The following is a 20,609-nucleotide window of genomic DNA, read 5'->3' as shown; positions in this document are numbered from 1 at the left end:
CTCCCCCTTCCCCCCACTCCCCCCTCCCCCTTACCCCACCCCCTCCTCCCCCACCCACCTCTCTCGTATCCCCCCCTCCTCCCTTTCACCCCTCCCTCCCATCCCCCACCCCCTCCCCGCTTCACCCACACCCCCTCCCCCCCCTTATGCGTTGCCCCTCCTCCCCCTCGCCCCCCCCCTTCCACCCCTTCCCCCCCCCAGTCCCCCCTTCCCTCCCCTCACCCCCCCTGCCCTGCCCCCCCCCACCACCGCTACTACCACTCTCCCCTATCCCCCCCTCCCTCCCCCACCATCTCCCCTACCCCCTTCCCACCCCTCCCCTCAACCCCCCCCCACCCTGCCCCGCCCCCCTACTACCTCCCTCCCCCACCTCCCCCCACCTCCCCCTCACCCATTCCCCCCCTCCCTCCCCCACCATCTCCCCCACCCCCTTCCCACCCCTCCCCTCAACCCCCCCTTCTCCCCCCCCCGCCCCGCCCCCACCTCCCCCCACCTCCCCCTCCCCCATTCCCCCCCTCCCTCCCCCACCATCTCCCCCACCCCCTTCCCACCCCTCCCCTCAACCCCCCCTTCTCCCCCCCCCGCCCCGCCCCCACCTCCCCCCACCTCCCCCTCCCCCATTCCCCCCCTCCCTCCCCCACCATCTCCCCCACCCCCTTCCCACCCCTCCCCTCAACCCCCCCCCCACCCTGCCCCGCCCCCCTACTACCTCCCTCCCCCACCTCCCCCCACCTCCCCCCACCTCCCCCTCACCCATTCCCCCCCTCCCTCCCCCACCATCTCCCCCACCCCCTTCCCACCCCTCCCCTCAACCCCCCTTCTCCCCCCCCCGCCCCGCCCCCACCTCCCCCCACCCTGCCCCGCCCCCACCTCCCCCCACCTCCCCCTCCCCCACTGTGTGACTGAGTGACTGTGTGACTGTGTGACTGCGTGACTGACTGAGTGTCTGTGTGTCTGTGTGACTGACTGAGTGTCTGTGTGTCTGTGTGACTGAGTGACTGAGTGACTGTGTGACTGTGTGACTGAGTGACTGAGTGACTGTGTGACTGACTGTGTGACTGACTGTGTGTCTGTGTGACTGACTGACTGACTCACTGTGTGTCTGTGTGCCCACCCCCAGACCATCCGCCGCTTGATGGAGTCTGAGCGGGTGAAAGGTTTCTGCCAGGTGGTGGTGGCTGTGTGACTGTGTGACTGTGTGTCTGTGTGACTGAGTGACTGAATGACTGACTGACTGTGTGACTGTGTGACTGAGTGACTGTGTGACTGTGTGACTAACTGACTGAGTGACTGTGTGACTGAGTATCTGTGTGACTGTGTGACTGTGTGACTGACTGACTGTGTGACTGTGTGTCTGTGTGACTGACTGACTGAGTGACTGAGTAACTGACTGAGTGACTGAGTAACTGACTGACTGACTGTCTGACTGTGTGTCTGTGTGTCTGTGTGACTGTGTGTCTGTGTGACTGAGTGACTGACTGACTGAGTAACTGACTGACTGACTGACTCACTGTGTGACTGTGTGTCTGTGTGCCCGCCCCCAGACCATCCGCCGCTTGATGGAGTCTGAGCGGGTGAAAGGTTTCTGCCAGGTGGTGGTGACTGTGTGACTGACTGAGTGTCTGTGTGTCTGACTGACTGACTAACTGACTGTGTGTCTGTGTCTGTGTGCCCCCCCTGCCCCCAGACCATCCACCGCTTGATGGAGTCTGAGCGGATGAAAGGTTTCTGCCAGGTGGTGGTGGCTGTGTGACTGTGTGTCTGTGTGTCTATGTGACTGACTGACTGTGTGTCTGTGTGACTGAGTGACTGTGTGACTGAGTAACTGACTGTGTGACTGACTGACTGTGTGTCTGTGTGACTGAGTGACTGTGTGACTGAGTAACTGACTGTGTGACTGACTGACTGTGTGTCTGTGTGACTGAGTGACTGTGTGACTGAGTAACTGACTGAGTGACTGTGTGACTGAGTAACTGACTGTGTGACTGTGTGTCTGTGTGACTGTGACTGTGTGACTGAGTGACTAACTGACTGAGTGACTGTGTGACTGACTGACTGAGTGTCTGTGTGTCTGTGTGTCTGACTGACTAACTGACTGTGTGTCTGTGTGTCTGTGTGCCCGCCCCCAGACCATCCGCCGCTTGATGGAGTCTGAGCGCGTGAAAGGTTTCTGCCAGATGGTGGTGACTGCCTGACTGTGTGTCTGTGTGACTGAGTGACTGTGTGTCTGTGTGACTGTGTGACTGAGTGACTGAGTGACTGACTGAGTGAGTGACTGACTGACTCACTGTGTGACTGTGTGTCTGTGTGCCCGCCCTGACTGAGTGACTGTGTGTCTGTGTGACTGTGTGACTGACTGAGTGAGTGACTGACTGACTGACTCACTGTGTGACTGTGTGTCTGTGTGTCTGTGTGCCCGCCCTGCCTCCAGTGACTGTGTGACTGAGTGACTGAGTGACTGACTGAGTGAGTGACTGACTGACTGACTGACTCACTGTGTGACTGTGTGTCTGTGTGCCCGCCCTGCCTCCAGACCATTCGTCGCTTGATGGAGTCTGAGCGCGTGAAAGGTTTCTGCCAGGTGGTGGTGGCTGCCTGACTGACTGAGTGACTGACTGACTGAGTGACTGAGTGACTGTGTGACTGTGACTGAGTGAGTGACTGAGTGACTGACTGACTGACTGACTGACTCACTGTGTGTCTGTGTGTCTGTGTGCCCTGCCCCCAGACCATCCGCCGCTTGATGGAGTCTGAGCAGGTGAAAGGTTTCTGCCAGGTGGTGGTGACTGTGTGACTGTGTGACTGTGTGACTGACTGAGTGACTGTGTGACTGACTGACTGACTGACTCACTGTGTGACTGTGTGTCTGTGTGCCCGCCCTGCCTCCAGACCATCCGCCGCTTGATGGAGTCTGAGCGCGTGAAAGGTTTCTGCCAGGTGGTGGTGACTGTGTGTCTGTGTGTCTGTGTGACTGAGTGACTGTGTGTCTGTGTGTCTGTGTGACTGTGTGACTGAGTGACTGAGTGACTGACTGACTCACTGTGTGACTGTGTGTCTGTGTGCCCGCCCTGACTGAGTGACTGTGTGTCTGTGTGACTGTGTGACTGACTGAGTGAGTGACTGACTGACTGACTGACTGACTCACTGTGTGACTGTGTGTCTGTGTGCCCGCCCTGCCTCCAGTGACTGTGTGACTGAGTGACTGAGTGACTGACTGAGTGAGTGACTGACTGACTGACTCACTGTGTGACTGTGTGTCTGTGTGCCCGCCCTGCCTCCAGACCATCCGTCGCTTGATGGAGTCTGAGCGCGTGAAAGGTTTCTGCCAGGTGGTGGTGACTGACTGACTGACTGAGTGACTGACTGACTGAGTGACTGAGTGACTGTGTGACTGTGACTGAGTGAGTGACTGAGTGAGTTACTGACTGACTGACTGACTCACTGTGTGTCTGTGTGTCTGTGTGCCCGCCCCCAGACGATCCGCCGCTTGATGGAGTCTGAGCGCGTGAAAGGTTTCTGCCAGGTGGTGGTGACTAACTGACTGAGTGACTGAGTGACTGACTGAGTGAGTGACTGACTGACTGACTCACTGTGTGTCTGTGTGTCTGTGTCACTGAGTGACTGTGTGTCTGTGTGTCTGTGTGCCCGCCCCCAGACGATCCGCCGCTTGATGGAGTCTGAGCGCGTGAAAGGTTTCTGCCAGGTGGTGGTGACTAACTGACTGAGTGACTGAGTGACTGACTGAGTGAGTGACTGACTGACTGACTCACTGTGTGTCTGTGTGTCTGTGTCACTGAGTGACTGTGTGTCTGTGTGTCTGTGTGCCCGCCCCCAGACGATCCGCCGCTTGATGGAGTCTGAGCGGGTGAAAGGTTTCTGCCAGGTGGTGGTGACTAACTGACTGTGTGACTGACTGAGTGAGTGACTTACTGACTGACTGACTGACTCACTGTGTGACTGTGTGTCTGTGTGTCTGTGTGCCCGCCCTGCCTCCAGTGACTGTGTGACTGAGTGACTGAGTGACTGACTGAGTGAGTGACTGACTGACTGACTCACTGTGTGACTGTGTGTCTGTGTGTCTGTGTGCCCGCCCTGCCTCCAGTGACTGTGTGACTGAGTGACTGAGTGACTGACTGAGTGAGTGACTGACTGACTGACTCACTGTGTGACTGTGTGTCTGTGTGCCCGCCCTGCCTCCAGACCATTCGTCGCTTGATGGAGTCTGAGCGTGTGAAAGGTTTCTGCCAGGTGGTGGTGGCTGCCTGACTGACTGAGTGACTGACTGACTGAGTGACTAAGTGACTGTGTGACTGTGACTGAGTGAGTGACTGAGTGACTGACTGACTGACTGACTGACTCACTGTGTGTCTGTGTGTCTGTGTGCCCTGCCCCCAGACCATCCGCCGCTTGATGGAGTCTGAGCGCGTGAAAGGTTTCTGCCAGGTGGTGGTGACTGTGTGTCTGTGTGTCTGTGTGACTGAGTGACTGTGTGTCTGTGTGACTGTGTGACTGAGTGACTGTGTGACTGACTGAGTGAGTGACTGACTGACTGACTGACTCACTGTGTGACTGTGTGTCTGTGTGCCCGCCCTGCCTCCAGACCATCCGTCGCTTGATGGAGTCTGAGCGCGTGAAAGGTTTCTGCCAGGTGGTGGTGACTAACTGACTGACTGAGTGACTGACTGACTGAGTGACTGAGTGACTGTGTGACTGTGACTGAGTGAGTGACTGAGTGAGTTACTGACTGACTGACTGACTCACTGTGTGTCTGTGTGCCCTGCCCCCAGACCATCCGCCGCTTGATGGAGTCTGAGCGGGTGAAAGGTTTCTGCCAGGTGGTGGTGACTAACTGACTGAGTGACTGAGTGACTGACTGAGTGAGTGACTGACTGACTGACTCACTGTGTGTCGGTGTGCCTGTGTCACTGAGTGACTGTGTGTCTGTGTGTCTGTGTGCCCGCCCCCAGACGATCCGCCGCTTGATGGAGTCTGAGCGGGTGAAAGGTTTCTGCCAGGTGGTGGTGACTGTGTGACTGTGTGACTGACTGAGTGACTGTGTGACTGACTGACTGACTCACTGTGTGACTGTGTGTCTGTGTGCCCTCCCTGCCTCCAGACCATCCGCCGCTTGATGGAGTCTGAGCGCGTGAAAGGTTTCTGCCAGGTGGTGGTGACTGACTGACTGACTGAGTGACTGACTGACTGAGTGACTGAGTGACTGTGTGACTGTGACTGAGTGAGTGACTGAGTGAGTTACTGACTGACTGACTGACTCACTGTGTGTCTGTGTGTCTGTGTGCCCGCCCCCAGACGATCCGCCGCTTGATGGAGTCTGAGCGCGTGAAAGGTTTCTGCCAGGTGGTGGTGGCTAAGTGTCTGTGTGACTGTGTGTCTGTGTGACTGACTGACTGTGTGACTGAGTGACTGACTGAGTGACTGACTGACTGACTCACTGAGTGTCTGTGTGTCTGTGTACCCGCCCCGTCCCCAAACCATCCGTCGCTTGATGGAGTCTGAGCGCGTGAAGGGCTTCTGCCAGGTGGTGGTGACTGTGTGTCTGTTTGACTGTCTGTGTGACTGTGTGACTGACTGATTGTGTGTCTGTGTGACTGTGTGTCTGTGTGTCTGTGTGCCCGCCCCCAGACGATCCGCCGCTTGATGGAGTCTGAGCGCGTGAAAGGCTTCTGCCAGGTGGTGGTGACTGCCTGACTGTGTGTCTGTGTGACTGTGTGTCTGTGTGTCTGTGTGTCTGTGTGTCTGTGTGCCCGCCCCCAGACGATCCGCCGCTTGATGGAGTCTGAGCGCGTGAAAGGTTTCTGCCAGGTGGTGGTGACTGCCTGACTGTGTGTCTGTGTGACTGTGTGTCTGTGTGTCTGTGTGTCTGTGTGCCCGCCCCCAGACGATCCGCCGCTTGATGGAGTCTGAGCGCGTGAAAGGTTTCTGCCAGGTGGTGGTGACTGCCTGACTGTGTGTCTGTGTGACTGTGTGTCTGTGTGTCTGTGTGTCTGTGTGCCCGCCCCCAGACGATCCGCCGCTTGATGGAGTCTGAGCGCGTGAAAGGTTTCTGCCAGGTGGTGGTGACTGCCTGACTGTGTGTCTGTGTGTCTGTGTGACTGTGTGTCTGTGTGTCTGTGTGTCTGTGTGCCCGCCCCCAGACGATCCGCCGCTTGATGGAGTCTGAGCGCGTGAAAGGTTTCTGCCAGATGGTGGTGACTGCCTGACTGTGTGTCTGTGTGTCTGTGTGTCTGTGTGTCTGTGTGCCCGCCCCCAGACGATCCGCCGCTTGATGGAGTCTGAGCGCGTGAAAGGTTTCTGCCAGGTGGTGGTGGCTTCTCGCGCCAGCGAAGGCGTTTCTCACCTGGTGCAGTCCAGCGGGCTGGGAGGCCTCAAGCCCAACACCGTGCTCATGGGCTGGCCGACACGCTGGCGACAGAGCACAGACCCACGCACCTGGAAGGACTTTATCGGTGGGTTCGATGGGTCGGTACAGATAGATCGATGGATCGATCGATGGATGGATTGATCGGTCACTCGGAAACTCGATCGGTCAATCGTTCGCTCGATCGATCGGTTGCTGGATCGATCGCTGGCTGGATCACTGGATTGCTTGCTGACTTGATCGCTCGCTCGACCACTCGCTCGCTCGATCTCACGCTCGCTCACCAACTTGATCTCTTACTCGCTCGATCACTCACCCACTCACTCACCCACCCACTCACCCACCCACTCACCCACTCACTCACTCACTCATCCACTCACTCACTCGGCTATGGCTATGGTTGTTGTGGCTGCGGTGTCTGCTGTGGTGTCACAGAGACGGTGCGAGTCACCACAGCGGCTCACCGCGCTCTTCTCGTCGCCAAGAACTCACTCACTCACTCACCTACTCACGCACTCACCCACTCACACACTCACTCATACACTCACTCACCCACTCACTCACTCGCCCACTCGTTCACTCACCCACTCACTCACTCGCTCACTCGTACACTCACTCACCCACTCACTCACCCACTCACTCACTCACCCACTCACTCACACACTCACTCACTCACTCACCCACTCACCCACTCACTCACACACTCACTCACTCACTCACCCACTCACTCACCCACTCACTCACTCACCCACTCACTCACTCACTCACTCACACACTCACTCACCCACTCACTCACTCACCCACTCACTCACTCACCCACTCACCCACTCACCCACTCACTCACTCACCCACTCACTCACTCACTCACTCACCCACTCACTTACTCACTCACTCACTCACCCACTCACCCACTCACTCACCCACTCACTCACTCACTCACTCACCCACTCACTCACCCACTCACCCACTCACTCACCCACCCACTCACTCACCCACTCACTCACCCACTCACTCACCCGCCCACTCACCCACTCACTCACCCACTCACTCACCCGCCCACTCACCCACTCACTCACCCACTCACTCACCCACCCACTCACTCACTCACTCACCTACTCACTCACCCACTCACTCACCCACCCACTGACTCACCCACTCACTCACCCACCCACTCACTCACCCACCCACTCACCCACCCACTCACCCACTCACTCACCCACTCACTCACCCACCCACTCACCCACCCACTCACCCACTCACTCACCCACCCACTCACCCGGCTGTGGTTGTGGTGGTGGTGTCTGTGGTTGTGGTTGTGGTGGTGGTGGTGGCGGTGTGACAGAGACGGTGCGAGTCACCACGGCTGCTCACCAAGAACTCACTCACTCACCCACTCACCCACTCACTCACCCACCCACTCACCCGGCTGTGGTTGTGGTGGTGGTGTCTGTGGTTGTGGTTGTGGTGGTGGTGGTGGCGGTGTGACAGAGACGGTGCGAGTCACCACGGCTGCTCACCAATAACTCACTCACTCACCCACTCACCCACTCACTCACCCACTCACTCACCCGGCTGTGGTTGTGGTGGTGGTGTCTGTGGTTGTGGTGGTGGTGGCGGTGTGACAGAGACGGTGCGAGTCACCACGGCTGCTCACCAAGAACTCACTCACTCACCCACTCACCCACTCACTCACCCACTCACTCACCCGGCTGTGGTTGTGGTGGTGGTGTCTGTGGTTGTGGTTGTGGTGGTGTCTGCGGTGTGACAGAGACGGTGCGAGTCACCACGGCTGCTCACCGCGCTCTCCTCGTCGCCAAGAACTCACTCACTCACACACTCACCCACTCACTCACCCACTCACTCACCCACTTAGCCACCCACTCACCCACTCACTCACCCACTCACTCACTCACTCACCCACTCACCCACCCACTCACCCACTCACTCACCCACTCACCCACTCACTCACCCACTCACTCACCCGGCTGTGGTTGTGGTGGTGGTGTCTGTGGTTGTGGTTGTGGTGGTGGTGTCTGCGGTGTGACAGAGACGGTGCGAGTCACCACCGCTGCTCACCGCGCTCTCCTCGTCGCCAAGAACGTAGCCGCCTTCCCCGGGCGGCAGCAGCGCTGGGCCGAGGGCTCCATCGACCTGTGGTGGATCGTGCACGACGGCGGCATGCTCATGTTGCTGCCATTCCTGCTGCGTCAGCACAAGGTGGCTGTGTGACTCACTGTGTGACTCACTGAGTGACTGAGTGACTGAGTGACTGAGTGACTGAGTGACTGTGGTGGATCGTGCACGACGGCGGCATGCTCATGCTACTGCCATTCCTGCTGCGTCAGCACAAGGTGGCTGTGTGACTCACTGTGTGACTCACTGAGTGACTGAGTGACAGAGTGGCTGAGTGACTGAGTGACTGAGTGGCTGAGTGGCTGTGTGACTGAGTGACTGAGTGACTGAGTGACTGTGGTGGATCGTGCACGACGGCGGCATGCTCATGTTGCTGCCATTCCTGCTGCGTCAGCACAAGGTGACTGTGTGGCTCACTGTGTGACTCACTGTGTGACTCACTGAGTGGCTGAGTGGCTGACTGACTGAGTGACTGAGTGACTGTGGTGGATCGTGCACGACGGCGGCATGCTCATGTTGCTGCCATTCCTGCTGCGTCAGCACAAGGTGACTGTGTGGCTCACTGTGTGACTCACTGAGTGACTGTGTGACTCACTGTGTGACTCACTGTGTGACTCACTGTGTGACTGGGTGACATGCTCATGCTGCTGCCATTCCTGCTGCGTCAACACAAGGTGGCTGTGTGACTGTGTGTGTGACTCACTGTGTGAGTGACTGAGTGACTGAGTGACTGAGTGACTGACTGACTGTGTGACTGTGTGACTGTGTGGCTGAGTGACTGAGTGACTGAGTGGCTGAGTGACTGTGGTGGATCGTGCACGACGGCGGCATGCTCATGCTACTGCCATTCCTGCTGCGCCAACACAAGGTGACTGAGTGACTCACTGTGTGACTGAGTGAGTGACTGTGTGACTGACTGTGTGACTCACTGTGTGACTGTGTGGCTGAGTGACTGAGTGAGTGACTCACTGTGTGACTGAGTGACTGAGTGACTGAGTGGCTGAGTGGCTGAGTGGCTGAGTGACTGTGTGACTGAGTGACTGAGTGACTGTGTGACTGAGTGACTGAGTGACTGTGTGACTGAGTGAGTGAGTGACTCACTGTGTGACTGAGTGACTGAGTGACTGAGTGGCTGAGTGACTGAGTGAGTGACTCACTGTGTGACTGTGTGACTGAGTGACTGAGTGACTTAGTGGCTGAGTGACTGTGGTGGATCGTGCACGACGGCGGCATGCTCATGCTGCTGCCATTCCTGCTGCGTCAGCACAAGGTGGCTGTGTGACTCACTGTGTGACTCACTGTGTGAGTGACGGACTGAGTGACTGAGTGACTGACTGAGTGACTGACTGACTGAGTGACACTCTCAGGTGTGGCGCAAGTGCAAGATGCGCATCTTCACGGTGGCGCAGCTGAGTGACTGAGTGACTGACTGAGTGACTGACTGAGTGACTGAGTGACTGACTGACTGAGTGACTGACTGAGTGACTGACTGAGTGACTGACAGAGCCACTGACTGACTGAGTGACTGAGTGACTGAGTAACTGACTGACTGACTCAGTGACTGACTGACTGACTCAGTGACTGACTGACTAACTGAGTGACTGACTGACTGAATAACTGACTGACTGTGTAACTGAGCGACTGACTGAGTGACTGACTGACTGTGTAACTGACTGACTGACTGACTGAGTGACTGACTGAGTAACTGACTGACTGACTGAGTGACTGACTGAGTAACTGACTGACTGTGTAACTGAGTGACTGACTCGGTGACTGACTGACTCAGTGACTGACTGACTGACTCAGTGACTGACTGACTGACTAACTGTGTGACTGAGTGACTAAGCAACTGACTGAGTGACTGACTGTGTGACCGACTGACTGACTGGCTGAGTGACTCAGTGACTGACTCAGTGACTGACTGACTCAGTGACTGACTGAGTGACTGAGTGACTGACTGAGTGACTAACTGTGTGATGCGCTCAGGTGTGGCGCAAGTGCAAGATGCGCATCTTCACGGTGGCGCAGCTGACTGAGTGACTGACTGACTGTGTAACTGTCTCACTGAGTGACTGACTGAGTGACTGACTCAGTGACTGACTGAGTGACTGAGTGACTGACTGAGTGACTAACTGTGTGACACGCTCAGGTGTGGCGGAAGTGCAAGATGCGCATCTTCACGGTGGCGCAGCTGAGTGACTGAGTGACTGACTGAGTGACTGACTCAGTGACTGACTGAGTGACTGAGTGACTGACTGACTGACTAACTGTGTGATGCGCTCAGGTGTGGCGCAAGTGCAAGATGCGCATCTTCACGGTGGCGCAGCTGAGTGACTGACTGTGTAACTGTCTCACTGAGTGACTGACTGAGTGACTGACTCAGTGACTGACTGAGTGACTGACTGAGTGACTAACTGTGTGACGCGCTCAGGTGTGGCGCAAGTGCAAGATGCGCATCTTCACGGTGGCGCAGCTGAGTGACTGAGTAACTGACTGACTGACTCAGTGACTGACTGACTGACTCAGTGACTGACTGACTAACTGAGTGACTGACTGACTGAATAACTGACTGACTGTGTAACTGAGCGACTGACTGAGTGACTGACTGACTGTGTAACTGACTGACTGACTGACTGAGTGACTGACTGAGTAACTGACTGACTGACTGAGTGACTGACTGAGTAACTGACTGACTGTGTAACTGAGTGACTGACTCGGTGACTGACTGACTCAGTGACTGACTGACTGACTCAGTGACTGACTGACTGACTAACTGTGTGACTGAGTGACTAAGCAACTGACTGAGTGACTGACTGTGTGACCGACTGACTGACTGGCTGAGTGACTCAGTGACTGACTCAGTGACTGACTGACTCAGTGACTGACTGAGTGACTGAGTGACTGACTGAGTGACTAACTGTGTGATGCGCTCAGGTGTGGCGCAAGTGCAAGATGCGCATCTTCACGGTGGCGCAGCTGACTGAGTGACTGACTGACTGTGTAACTGTCTCACTGAGTGACTGACTGAGTGACTGACTCAGTGACTGACTGAGTGACTGAGTGACTGACTGAGTGACTAACTGTGTGACACGCTCAGGTGTGGCGGAAGTGCAAGATGCGCATCTTCACGGTGGCGCAGCTGAGTGACTGAGTGACTGACTGAGTGACTGACTCAGTGACTGACTGAGTGACTGAGTGACTGACTGACTGACTAACTGTGTGATGCGCTCAGGTGTGGCGCAAGTGCAAGATGCGCATCTTCACGGTGGCGCAGCTGAGTGACTGACTGTGTAACTGTCTCACTGAGTGACTGACTGAGTGACTGACTCAGTGACTGACTGAGTGACTGACTGAGTGACTAACTGTGTGACGCGCTCAGGTGTGGCGCAAGTGCAAGATGCGCATCTTCACGGTGGCGCAGCTGACTGACTGACTGTGTAACTGTCTCACTGAGTGACTGACTGACTGACTGAGTGACTGACTCAGTGACTGACTGAGTGACTGAGTGACTGACTGAGTGACTAACAGTGTGACACGCTCAGGTGTGGCGGAAGTGCAAGATGCGCATCTTCACGGTGGCGCAGCTGAGTGACTGAGTGACTGACTGAGTGACTGACTCAGTGACTGACTCAGTGACTGACTGACTGACTAACTGTGTGGCACGCTCAGGTGTGGCGCAAGTGCAAGATGCGCATCTTCACGGTGGCGCAGCTGACTGACTGACTGTGTAACTGTCTCACTGAGTGACTGACTGACTGACTGAGTGACTGACTCAGTGACTGACTGAGTGACTGAGTGACTGACTGAGTGACTAACAGTGTGACACGTTCAGGTGTGGCGGAAGTGCAAGATGCGCATCTTCACGGTGGCGCAGCTGAGTGACTGAGTGACTGACTGAGTGACTGACTCAGTGACTGACTCAGTGACTGACTGACTGACTAACTGTGTGGCACGCTCAGGTGTGGCGCAAGTGCAAGATGCGCATCTTCACGGTGGCGCAGCTGACTGACTGACTGTGTAACTGTCTCACTGAGTGACTGACTGACTGACTGAGTGACTGACTCAGTGACTGACTGAGTGACTGAGTGACTGACTGAGTGACTAACAGTGTGACACGCTCAGGTGTGGCGGAAGTGCAAGATGCGCATCTTCACGGTGGCGCAGCTGAGTGACTGAGTGACTGACTCAGTGACTGACTCAGTGACTGACTGAGTGACTGACTGACTGACTAACTGTGTGGCACGCTCAGGTGTGGCGCAAGTGCAAGATGCGCATCTTCACGGTGGCGCAGCTGAGTGACTGAGTGACTGACTGAGTGACTGACTCAGTGACTGACTGAGTGACTGACTGACTGACTAACTGTGTGGCACGCTCAGGTGTGGCGCAAGTGCAAGATGCGCATCTTCACGGTGGCGCAGCTGAGTGACTGACTGAGTGACTGACTGAGTGACTGAGTGACTGACAGTGACTGACTGTGTGACGCGCTCAGGTGTGGCGCAAGTGCAAGATGCGCATCTTCACGGTGGCGCAACTCGAGGACAACAGCATCCAGATGAAGAGCGACCTCACCACATTCCTCTACCACCTGCGCATCGACGCCGAGGTGGAGGTCGTGGAGATGGTGAGCGACGCCTGCTCGCCCGCTCGCTCGCTCGCCCACTCGCTCACTCACCCACTGACTCACTCACCTGCTCGCTCGCTCCGCCCGCCCGCTCCGCCCGCTCGCCCACTCACCCACTCACCCACCCACTCGCTCACCCACCCACCCACTCGCTGACCCACTCACCCACTCACTCGCTCGCTCACCCACTCACCCACTCACTCGCTCGCTCACCCACTCACCCACTCACTCGCTCGCTCACCCACTCACCCACTCACCCACTCACCCACTCACTCGCCCGCTCGCTCACCCACCCACCCACTCGCTGACCCACTCACCCACTCACCCACTCACTCACCCGCTCGCTCACCCACTCACCCACTCACCCACTCACTCACCTCACCCACTCACCCACTCACCCACTCACTCGCTCGCCTGCCCGCTCACCCATAGACCCACCCACCCGCCCGCCCGCCTGCTCACCCACTCACTCACTCGCTGACCTGCCCGCCCACCCACTTGCTCGCTCGCTCGCCCGCTCACCCGCTTACCCGCTCACCCACTCACCTACCCAATCACTCGCCCCGCTCGCTTCGCTCGCTCGCTCGCTCACCCACTCACCCGCCTGCCCGCTTGCTCGCTTGCCCGCTCACCCGCCCAACCACTCGCTCACCCACCCACACGCGTGTGAGAGTGAACACGCGTGTGTGGTGTGTGTGTACACGTGTGTGTACACGTGTGTGTGTGTACACGTGTGTATGTGTGTGTACACGTGTGTGTGTGTGTGTGTACACGTGTGTGTACACGTGTGTGTGTGTACACGTGTGTATGTGTGTGTACACGTGTGTGTGTGTGTGTGTACACGTGTGTGTACACGTGTGTGTGTGTACACGTGTGTATGTGTGTGTACACGTGTGTGTGTGGTGTGTACACGTGTGTGTACACGTGTGTGTGTGTACACGTGTGTATGTGTGTGTACACGTGTGTGTGTGTGTGTACGCGTGTGTGTACACGTGTGTGTGTGTACACGTGTATGTGTGTGTACACGTGTGTGTGTGTGTGTACACGTGTGTATGTGTGTGTACACGTGTGTGTGTGTGTGTGTACACGTGTGTGTACACGTGTGTGTGTGTACACGTGTGTATGTGTGTGTACACGTGTGTGTACACGTGTGTGTGTGTACACGTGTGTGTGTGTGTGTACACGTGTGTGTACACGTGTGTGTGTGTACACGTGTGTGTGTGTGTGTACGTGTGTGTGTGTGTGTACACGTGTGTGTACACGTGTGTGTGTGTGTGTACACGTGTGTGTACACGTGTGTGTGTGTACACGTGTGTATGTGTGTGTACACGTGTGTGTACACGTGTGTGTGTGTACACGTGTGTGTGTGTGTGTACACGTGTGTGTGTGTGTGTGTACACGTGTGTGTACACGTGTGTGTGTGTGTGTACACGTGTGTGTGTGTACACGTGTGTGTGTGTGTGCTACAGCATGATCACGACATCTCTGCGTACACGTACGAGAAGACGTGTGTGTGTGTGTACACGTGTGTGTGTGTACACGTGTGTGTGTGTACACGTGTGTGTGTGTGTGTACACGTGTGTGTACACGTGTGTGTGTGTACACGTGTGTGTGTGTGTACACGTGTGTGTGTGTGTGTACACGTGTGTGTGTGTACACGTGTGTGTGTGTGTGTACACGTGTATGTGTGTGTGTACACGTGTGTGTGTGTACACGTGTGTGTGTGTACACGTGTGTGTGTGTGTACACGTGTGTGTGTGTGTACACGTGTGTGTGTGTGTGTACATGTGTGTGTGTGTGTACACGTGTGTGTGTGTGTGTGTGTACACGTGTGTGTGTGTACACGTGTGTGTGTGTACACGTGTGTGTGTGTGTACACGTGTGTGTGTGTGTACACGTGTGTGTGTGTGTGTACATGTGTGTGTGTGTGTACACGTGTGTGTGTGTGTGTGTGTACACGTGTGTGTGTGTGTACACGTGTGTGTGTGTGTACACGTGTGTGTGTACACGTGTGTGTGTGTGTGTGTGTACACGTGTGTGTGTGTGTACACGTGTATGTGTGTGTGTGTACACGTGTGTGTGTGTGTGTGTACACGTGTGTGTGTGTACACGTGTGTGTGTGTGTACACGTGTGTGTGTGTGTACACGTGTGTGTGTGTGTACACGTGTGTGTGTGTGTACACGTGTGTGTGTGTGTGTGTGTACACGTGTGTGTGTGTGTACACGTGTGTGTGTGTGTACACGTGTGTGTGTGTGTGTGTACACGTGTGTGTGTGTGTGTACACGTGTGTGTGTGTGTACACGTGTATGTGTGTGTGTGTACGTGTGTGTGTGTGTGTACGTGTGTGTGTGTGTGTACACGTGTGTGTGTGTACACGTGTGTGTGTGTACACGTGCGTGTGTGTGTGTGTACACGTGTGTGTGTGTACACGTGTGTGTGTGTGTGCTACAGCATGACCACGACATCTCTGCGTACACGTACGAGAAGACGTGTGTGTGTGTGTACACGTGTGTGTGTGTGTGTACACGTGTGTGTGTGTGTACACGTGTGTGTGTGTACACGTGTGTGTGTGTGTGTGTGTACGTGTGTGTGTGTGTGTACACGTGTGTGTGTGTGTGTGTACACGTGTGTGTGTGTACACGTGTGTGTGTGTGTGTGTACACGTCTGTGTGTGTACACGTGTGTGTGTGTGTGTGTACACGTGTGTGTGTGTGTACACGTGTGTGTGTGTGCTACAGCATGACCACGACATCTCTGCGTACACGTACGAGAAGACGCTCGTGATGGAGCAGCGGTCGCAGATGCTGCGGCAGATGCAGCTCTCCAAGTACGAGCGCGAGATGGAGGTGAGTGGGTGGGTGGGTGAGCGGGTGGGTGGGTGAGTGGGTGGGTGGGTGGGTGAGTGGGTGAGTGGGTGGGTGGGTGGTGGGTGAGTGGGTGGGTGGGTGGGTGGGTGGGTGAGTGGGTGAGTGGGTGGGTGAGTGGGTGGGTGGGTGAGCGGGTGGGTGGGTGAGTGGGTGGGTGGGTGGGTGAGTGGGTGAGTGGGTGGGTGGGTGGGTGGGTGAGTGGGTGGGTGGGTGGGTGGGTGGGTGAGTGGGTGAGTGGGTGGGTGGGTGAGTGGGTGGGTGAGTGGGTGGGTGGGTGGGTGAGTGGGTGGGTGGGTGGGTGAGTGGGTGGGTGGGTGGGTGAGTGGGTGGGGTGAGTGGGTGGGTGGGTGGGTGAGTGGGTGGGTGGGTGGGTGAGTGGGTGGGTGGGTGGGTGGGTGGGTGGGTGGGTGAGTGGGTGGGTGGGTGGGTGGGTGAGTGGTGGGTGGGTGGGTGAGTGGTGAGTGGGTGAGTGGGTGGGTGGGTGAGTGGGTGGGTGGGTGAGTGGGTGGGTGGGTGGGTGGGTGAGTGGGTGAGTGGGTGGGTGGGTGGGTGGGTGAGTGGGTGAGTGGGTGGGTGGGTGAGTGGGTGGGTGGGTGGGTGAGTGGGTGGGTGAGTGGGTGGGTGGGTGGGTGAGTGGGTGGGTGAGTGGGTGGGTGGGTGAGTGGGTGGGTGGGTGGGTGGGTGAGTGGGTGAGTGGGTGGGTGGGTGAGTGAGTGGGTGGGTGAGTGGGTGGGTGGGTGGGTGGGTGGGTGAGTGAGTGGGTGAGTGGTGAGTGGGTGGGTGGGTGGGTGAGTGGGTGGGTGGGTGGGTGAGTGGGTGGGTGGGTGGGTGAGTGGGTGGGTGAGTGGGTGGGTGGGTGGGTGGGTGAGTGGGTGGGTGAGTGGTGGGTGGGTGAGTGGGTGGGTGGGTGGGTGGGTGAGTGGGTGAGTGGGTGGGTGGGTGAGTGAGTGGGTGGGTGAGTGGGTGGGTGGGTGGGTGGGTGAGTGAGTGGGTGAGTGGGTGAGTGGGTGGGTGGGTGAGTGAGTGGGTGGGTGGGTGGAGTGGGTGGGTGGGTGAGTGGGTGGGTGGGTGGGTGGGTGGGTGGGTGGGTGAGTGGGTGAGTGGGTGGGTGGGTGGGTGAGTGGGTGGGTGGGTGAGTGGGTGGGGGGTGGGTGGTGTGTGGGTGAGTGGGTGAGTGGGTGGGTGGGGTGGGTGGGTGAGTGTGGGTGGGTGGGTGGGTGGGTGGGTGGGTGGTGGGTGAGTGGGTGGGTGGGTGGGTGGTGGGTGGGTGAGTGGGTGGGTGGGTGGGTGGTGAGTGGGTGGGTGAGTGGGTGTGGGTGGGTGAGTGGGTGAGTGGGTGTGTGGGTGAGTGGGTGGTGAGTGGGTGAGGTGAGTGGTGGGTGGGTGAGTGGGTGGGTGGGTGGAGTGGGTGGGTGGGTGAGTGAGTGAGTGGGTGGGTGGGTGAGTGGGTGGGTGGGTGAGTGGGTGGGTGGGTGAGTGAGTGGGTGGGTGGGTGGGTGGGTGAGTGGGGTGGGTGGGTGAGTGGGTGGTGGGCCATTGGGTGGGTGAGTGGGTGGGTGGTGGGTGGGTGAGTGGGTGGGTGGGTGGGTGAGTGGGTGGGTGGGCGAGTGGGGTGGGTGGGTGGGGGGGTGGGGGTGGGTGGGTGGGTGAGTGGGTGGGTGGGTGGGTGGGTGGGGGTGGGTGGGGGGTGGGTGGGTGGGTGGGTGTGGGTGGTGTGGGGGTGGGTGTGGGGTGGGTGGGTGAGTGGGTGGGTGGGTGGGTGGGTGGGGTGTGGGTGGGTGTGGGTGGGTGAGGTGGGTGGGTGGGTGTGAGTGGGTGGGTGGGTGAGTGGGGTGGGTGGGTGGTGGGTGGGTGGGTGGGGGTGGGTGTGGTGGGTGGTGGGTGGTGTGGGGGGTGGGGTGGGTGGGTGGGTGGGTGAGTGGGTGTGGGGTGGGTGGTGTGGTGGGTGGGGTGGGTGGGGTGGGTGTGGGTGGGTGGGTGGTGGGTGGGTGGGTGGGTGGGTGGGTGAGTGGGGGTGGGTGGGTGGGGTGGGTGAGTGGGTGGGGTGGGTGGGTGGGTGAGTGGGTGGGTGGGTGGGGGTGTGGGTGGGGTGTGGGTGGTGGTGGGGGGGTGGGTGAGGGGGGGTGGGTGTGGGTGGGTGGGTGGGGGGGTGGGTGGGTGGTGGGTGGTGGGGGGTGTGTGGGTGGGTGGGTGGGGTGAGTGGGTGGGTGGGTGGGTGGGTGGGTGAGTGGGTGGGTGGGTGGGGTGGGTGAGTGGGTGGGGTGGGTGGGTGGGTGGGTGAGTGGCTGGGTGGGTGGGTGAGTGGCTGGGTGGGTGCGTGGGTGAGTGGCTGGGTGGGTGCGTGGGTGGGTGGCTGGGTGGGTGCGTGGGTGGGTGGGTGGGTGGGTGAGTGAGTGGGTGAGTGAGTGGTGAGTGGCGGGGTGAGTGGGTGAGTGGGTGAGTGGGTGGGTGGGTGAGTGGGTGAGTGGGTGGGTGAGTGGGTGAGTGGGTGGGTGAGTGAGTGGGTGAGTGGGTGGGTGAGTGGGTGGCGGGGTGGGGGGGTGAGTGTGTGGTGGGTGAGTGGGTGGGTGAGTGGGTGAGTGGGTGAGTGGGTGGGTGAGTGGGTGGTTGGGTGGGTGAGTGGGTGAGTGGTGTGGGTGAGTGGTGGTGAGTGGGTGAGTGGGTGAGTGGGGAGTGGGTGGGTGAGTGGGTGGCGTGGTGGGGGGAGTGGTGGTGTGGGTGAGTGGGTGAGTGGGTGAGTGGCTGGGTGGTGGGTGGGTGAGTGGCTGGGTGGGTGCGTGGGTGGGTGAGTGGGTGGGTGGGTGAGTGAGTGGGTGAGTGAGTGGGTGAGTGGGTGAGTGGGTGAGTGGGTGGGTGAGTGGGTGGGTGGGTGGGGTGAGTGGGTGGTGGGTGAGTGGGTGGGTGAGTGGGTGAGTGGCTGAGGGAGGGGTGGAGTTGGCAGTGGTGGGTGGGTGGTGGGTGGGTGAGTGAGTGAGTGAGTGAGTGAGTGGGTGGTGGGTGGGTGGGTGTGGTGAGTGAGTTGGGTGAGTGGGTGGGTGGGTGAGTGGGTGGGTGAGTGGATGGGTGAGTGGGTGAGTGGGTGGGTGGGTGAGTGGGTGGGTGGGTGAGTGGGTGGTGGGTGAGTGAGTGGGTGAGTGGCGGGTGGTGGGTGAGGTGGAGTGGGTGGGTGAGTGGGTGAGTGGGTGAGTGGAGAGTGGCGGGGTGGGGGTGTGTGAGTGGGTGAGTGAGTGAGTGGGTGAGTGGGTGGGTGGGTGGGTGAGTGGGTGAGTGAGTGGGTGGGTGTGTGTGAGTGGGTGAGTGGCTGGGTGGGTGGGTGGGTGAGTGGGTGAGTGGGTGGGTGGGTGGGTGAGTGAGTGGGTGGGTGAGTGAGTGGGTGGGTGGGTGGGTGAGTGGGTGGGTGGGTGAGTGCGTGAGTGGGTGGGTGAGTGAGTCGGTGGGTGGGTGAGTGGGTGGGTAAGTGGGTGAGTGGGTGGGTGGGTGGGTGGGAGAATGGGTGAGTGGGTGAGTGGGTGGGTGGGTGGGTGGGTGAATGGGTGAGTGGGTGGGTGGGTGAATGGGTGAGTGGGTGGGTGGGTGAATGGGTGAGTGGGTGATTGGGTGGGTGGGTGAATGGGTGTGTGGGTGGGTGAGTGAGTGGGTGGGTGGGTGAGTGAGTGGGTGAGTGAGTGGGTGAGTGGGTGAGTGGGTGGGTGAGTGGGTGAGTGGGTGGGTGAGTGGGTGAGTGGGTGGGTGGGTGAGTGGGTGGGTGAGTGGGTGGGTGAGTGGGTGGGTGAGTGGGTGGTGTGAGTGGGTGGGTGAGTGGGTGGGTGAGTGGGTGAGTGGATGGGTGAGTGGGTGAGTGGGTATGTGGGTGGGTGAGTGGGTGAATGGGTGGGTGAGTGGGTGAGTGAGTGAGTGAGTGGGTGGGTGGGTGAGTGGGTGGGTGAGTGGGTGGGTGAGTGAGTGGGTGGGTGAGTGGGTGGGTGAGTGGGTGAGTGGGTGGGTGAGTGAGTGGGTGGGTGGGTGAGTGCGTGAGTGGGTGGGTGGCTGGCTGGGTGGGTGGGGTGGGTGGCTGGCTGGCTGGGTGGGTGGGTGCTGGGTGGGTGGCTGGCCTGGGTGGGTGGGTGGCTGGGTGGGTGGCTGGGTGGGTGGGTGGGTGGCTGGGTGGGTGGGTGGCTGGGTGGGTGGGTGGCTGGGTGGGTGTCTGGGTGGGTGGGTGGGTGAGTGGGTGGGTGAGTGAGTGGGTGGGTGGGTGGGTGGGTGGGTGGGTGAGGTGGGGTGGGTGGGTGAGGTGAGTGGGTTGGTGGGTGGGTGGGTGGGTGGGTGAGTGAGTGGGTGAGTGGGTGAGTGGGTGGGTGGGTGGAGTGGGTGGGTGGGTGGGTGAGTGGGTGGGTGGGTGGGTGAGTGAGTGGGTGGGTGGTGAGTGTGTGGGTGAGTGGGTGAGTGGGTGGGTGAGTGGGTGAGTGAGTGGGTGGGTGGGTGAGTGGGTGCGTGAGTGGGTGGGTGGCTGGCTGGGTGGGTGGCTGGCTGGGTGGGTGGCTGGCTGGCTGGGTGGGTGGCTGGCTGGCTGGCTGCTGGGCGGGTGGCTGCCTGGCTGGGTGGGTGGCTGGCTGGCTGGCTGGCTGGGTG

General features: G+C 58.9%; 1 protein-coding gene across 1 annotated transcript in view; it reads left to right on the top strand.

Annotated features, from left to right (window-relative positions):
* LOC144954451 (solute carrier family 12 member 5-like) overlaps window positions 1-20,609 on the top strand; it is an 84,676-nt gene that overhangs the window by 43,719 nt on the left and 20,348 nt on the right. Inside the window, exons 14-17 of the mRNA XM_078884953.1 lie at window positions 6,272-6,467; window positions 8,427-8,596; window positions 13,002-13,133; window positions 15,873-15,980. Of these exons, the coding sequence (XP_078741079.1) occupies window positions 6,272-6,467; window positions 8,427-8,596; window positions 13,002-13,133; window positions 15,873-15,980 (606 nt within the window). The remainder of the gene's footprint in view (window positions 1-6,271; window positions 6,468-8,426; window positions 8,597-13,001; window positions 13,134-15,872; window positions 15,981-20,609) is intronic.

This window comes from Lampetra fluviatilis, unplaced genomic scaffold, assembly GCF_964198595.1.
Source record: "Lampetra fluviatilis unplaced genomic scaffold, kcLamFluv1.1 SCAFFOLD_385, whole genome shotgun sequence".
NCBI classification, from domain to species: Eukaryota; Metazoa; Chordata; class Hyperoartia; order Petromyzontiformes; family Petromyzontidae; genus Lampetra; species Lampetra fluviatilis.
This window is presented reverse-complemented; position numbering and strand designations above follow the sequence as displayed.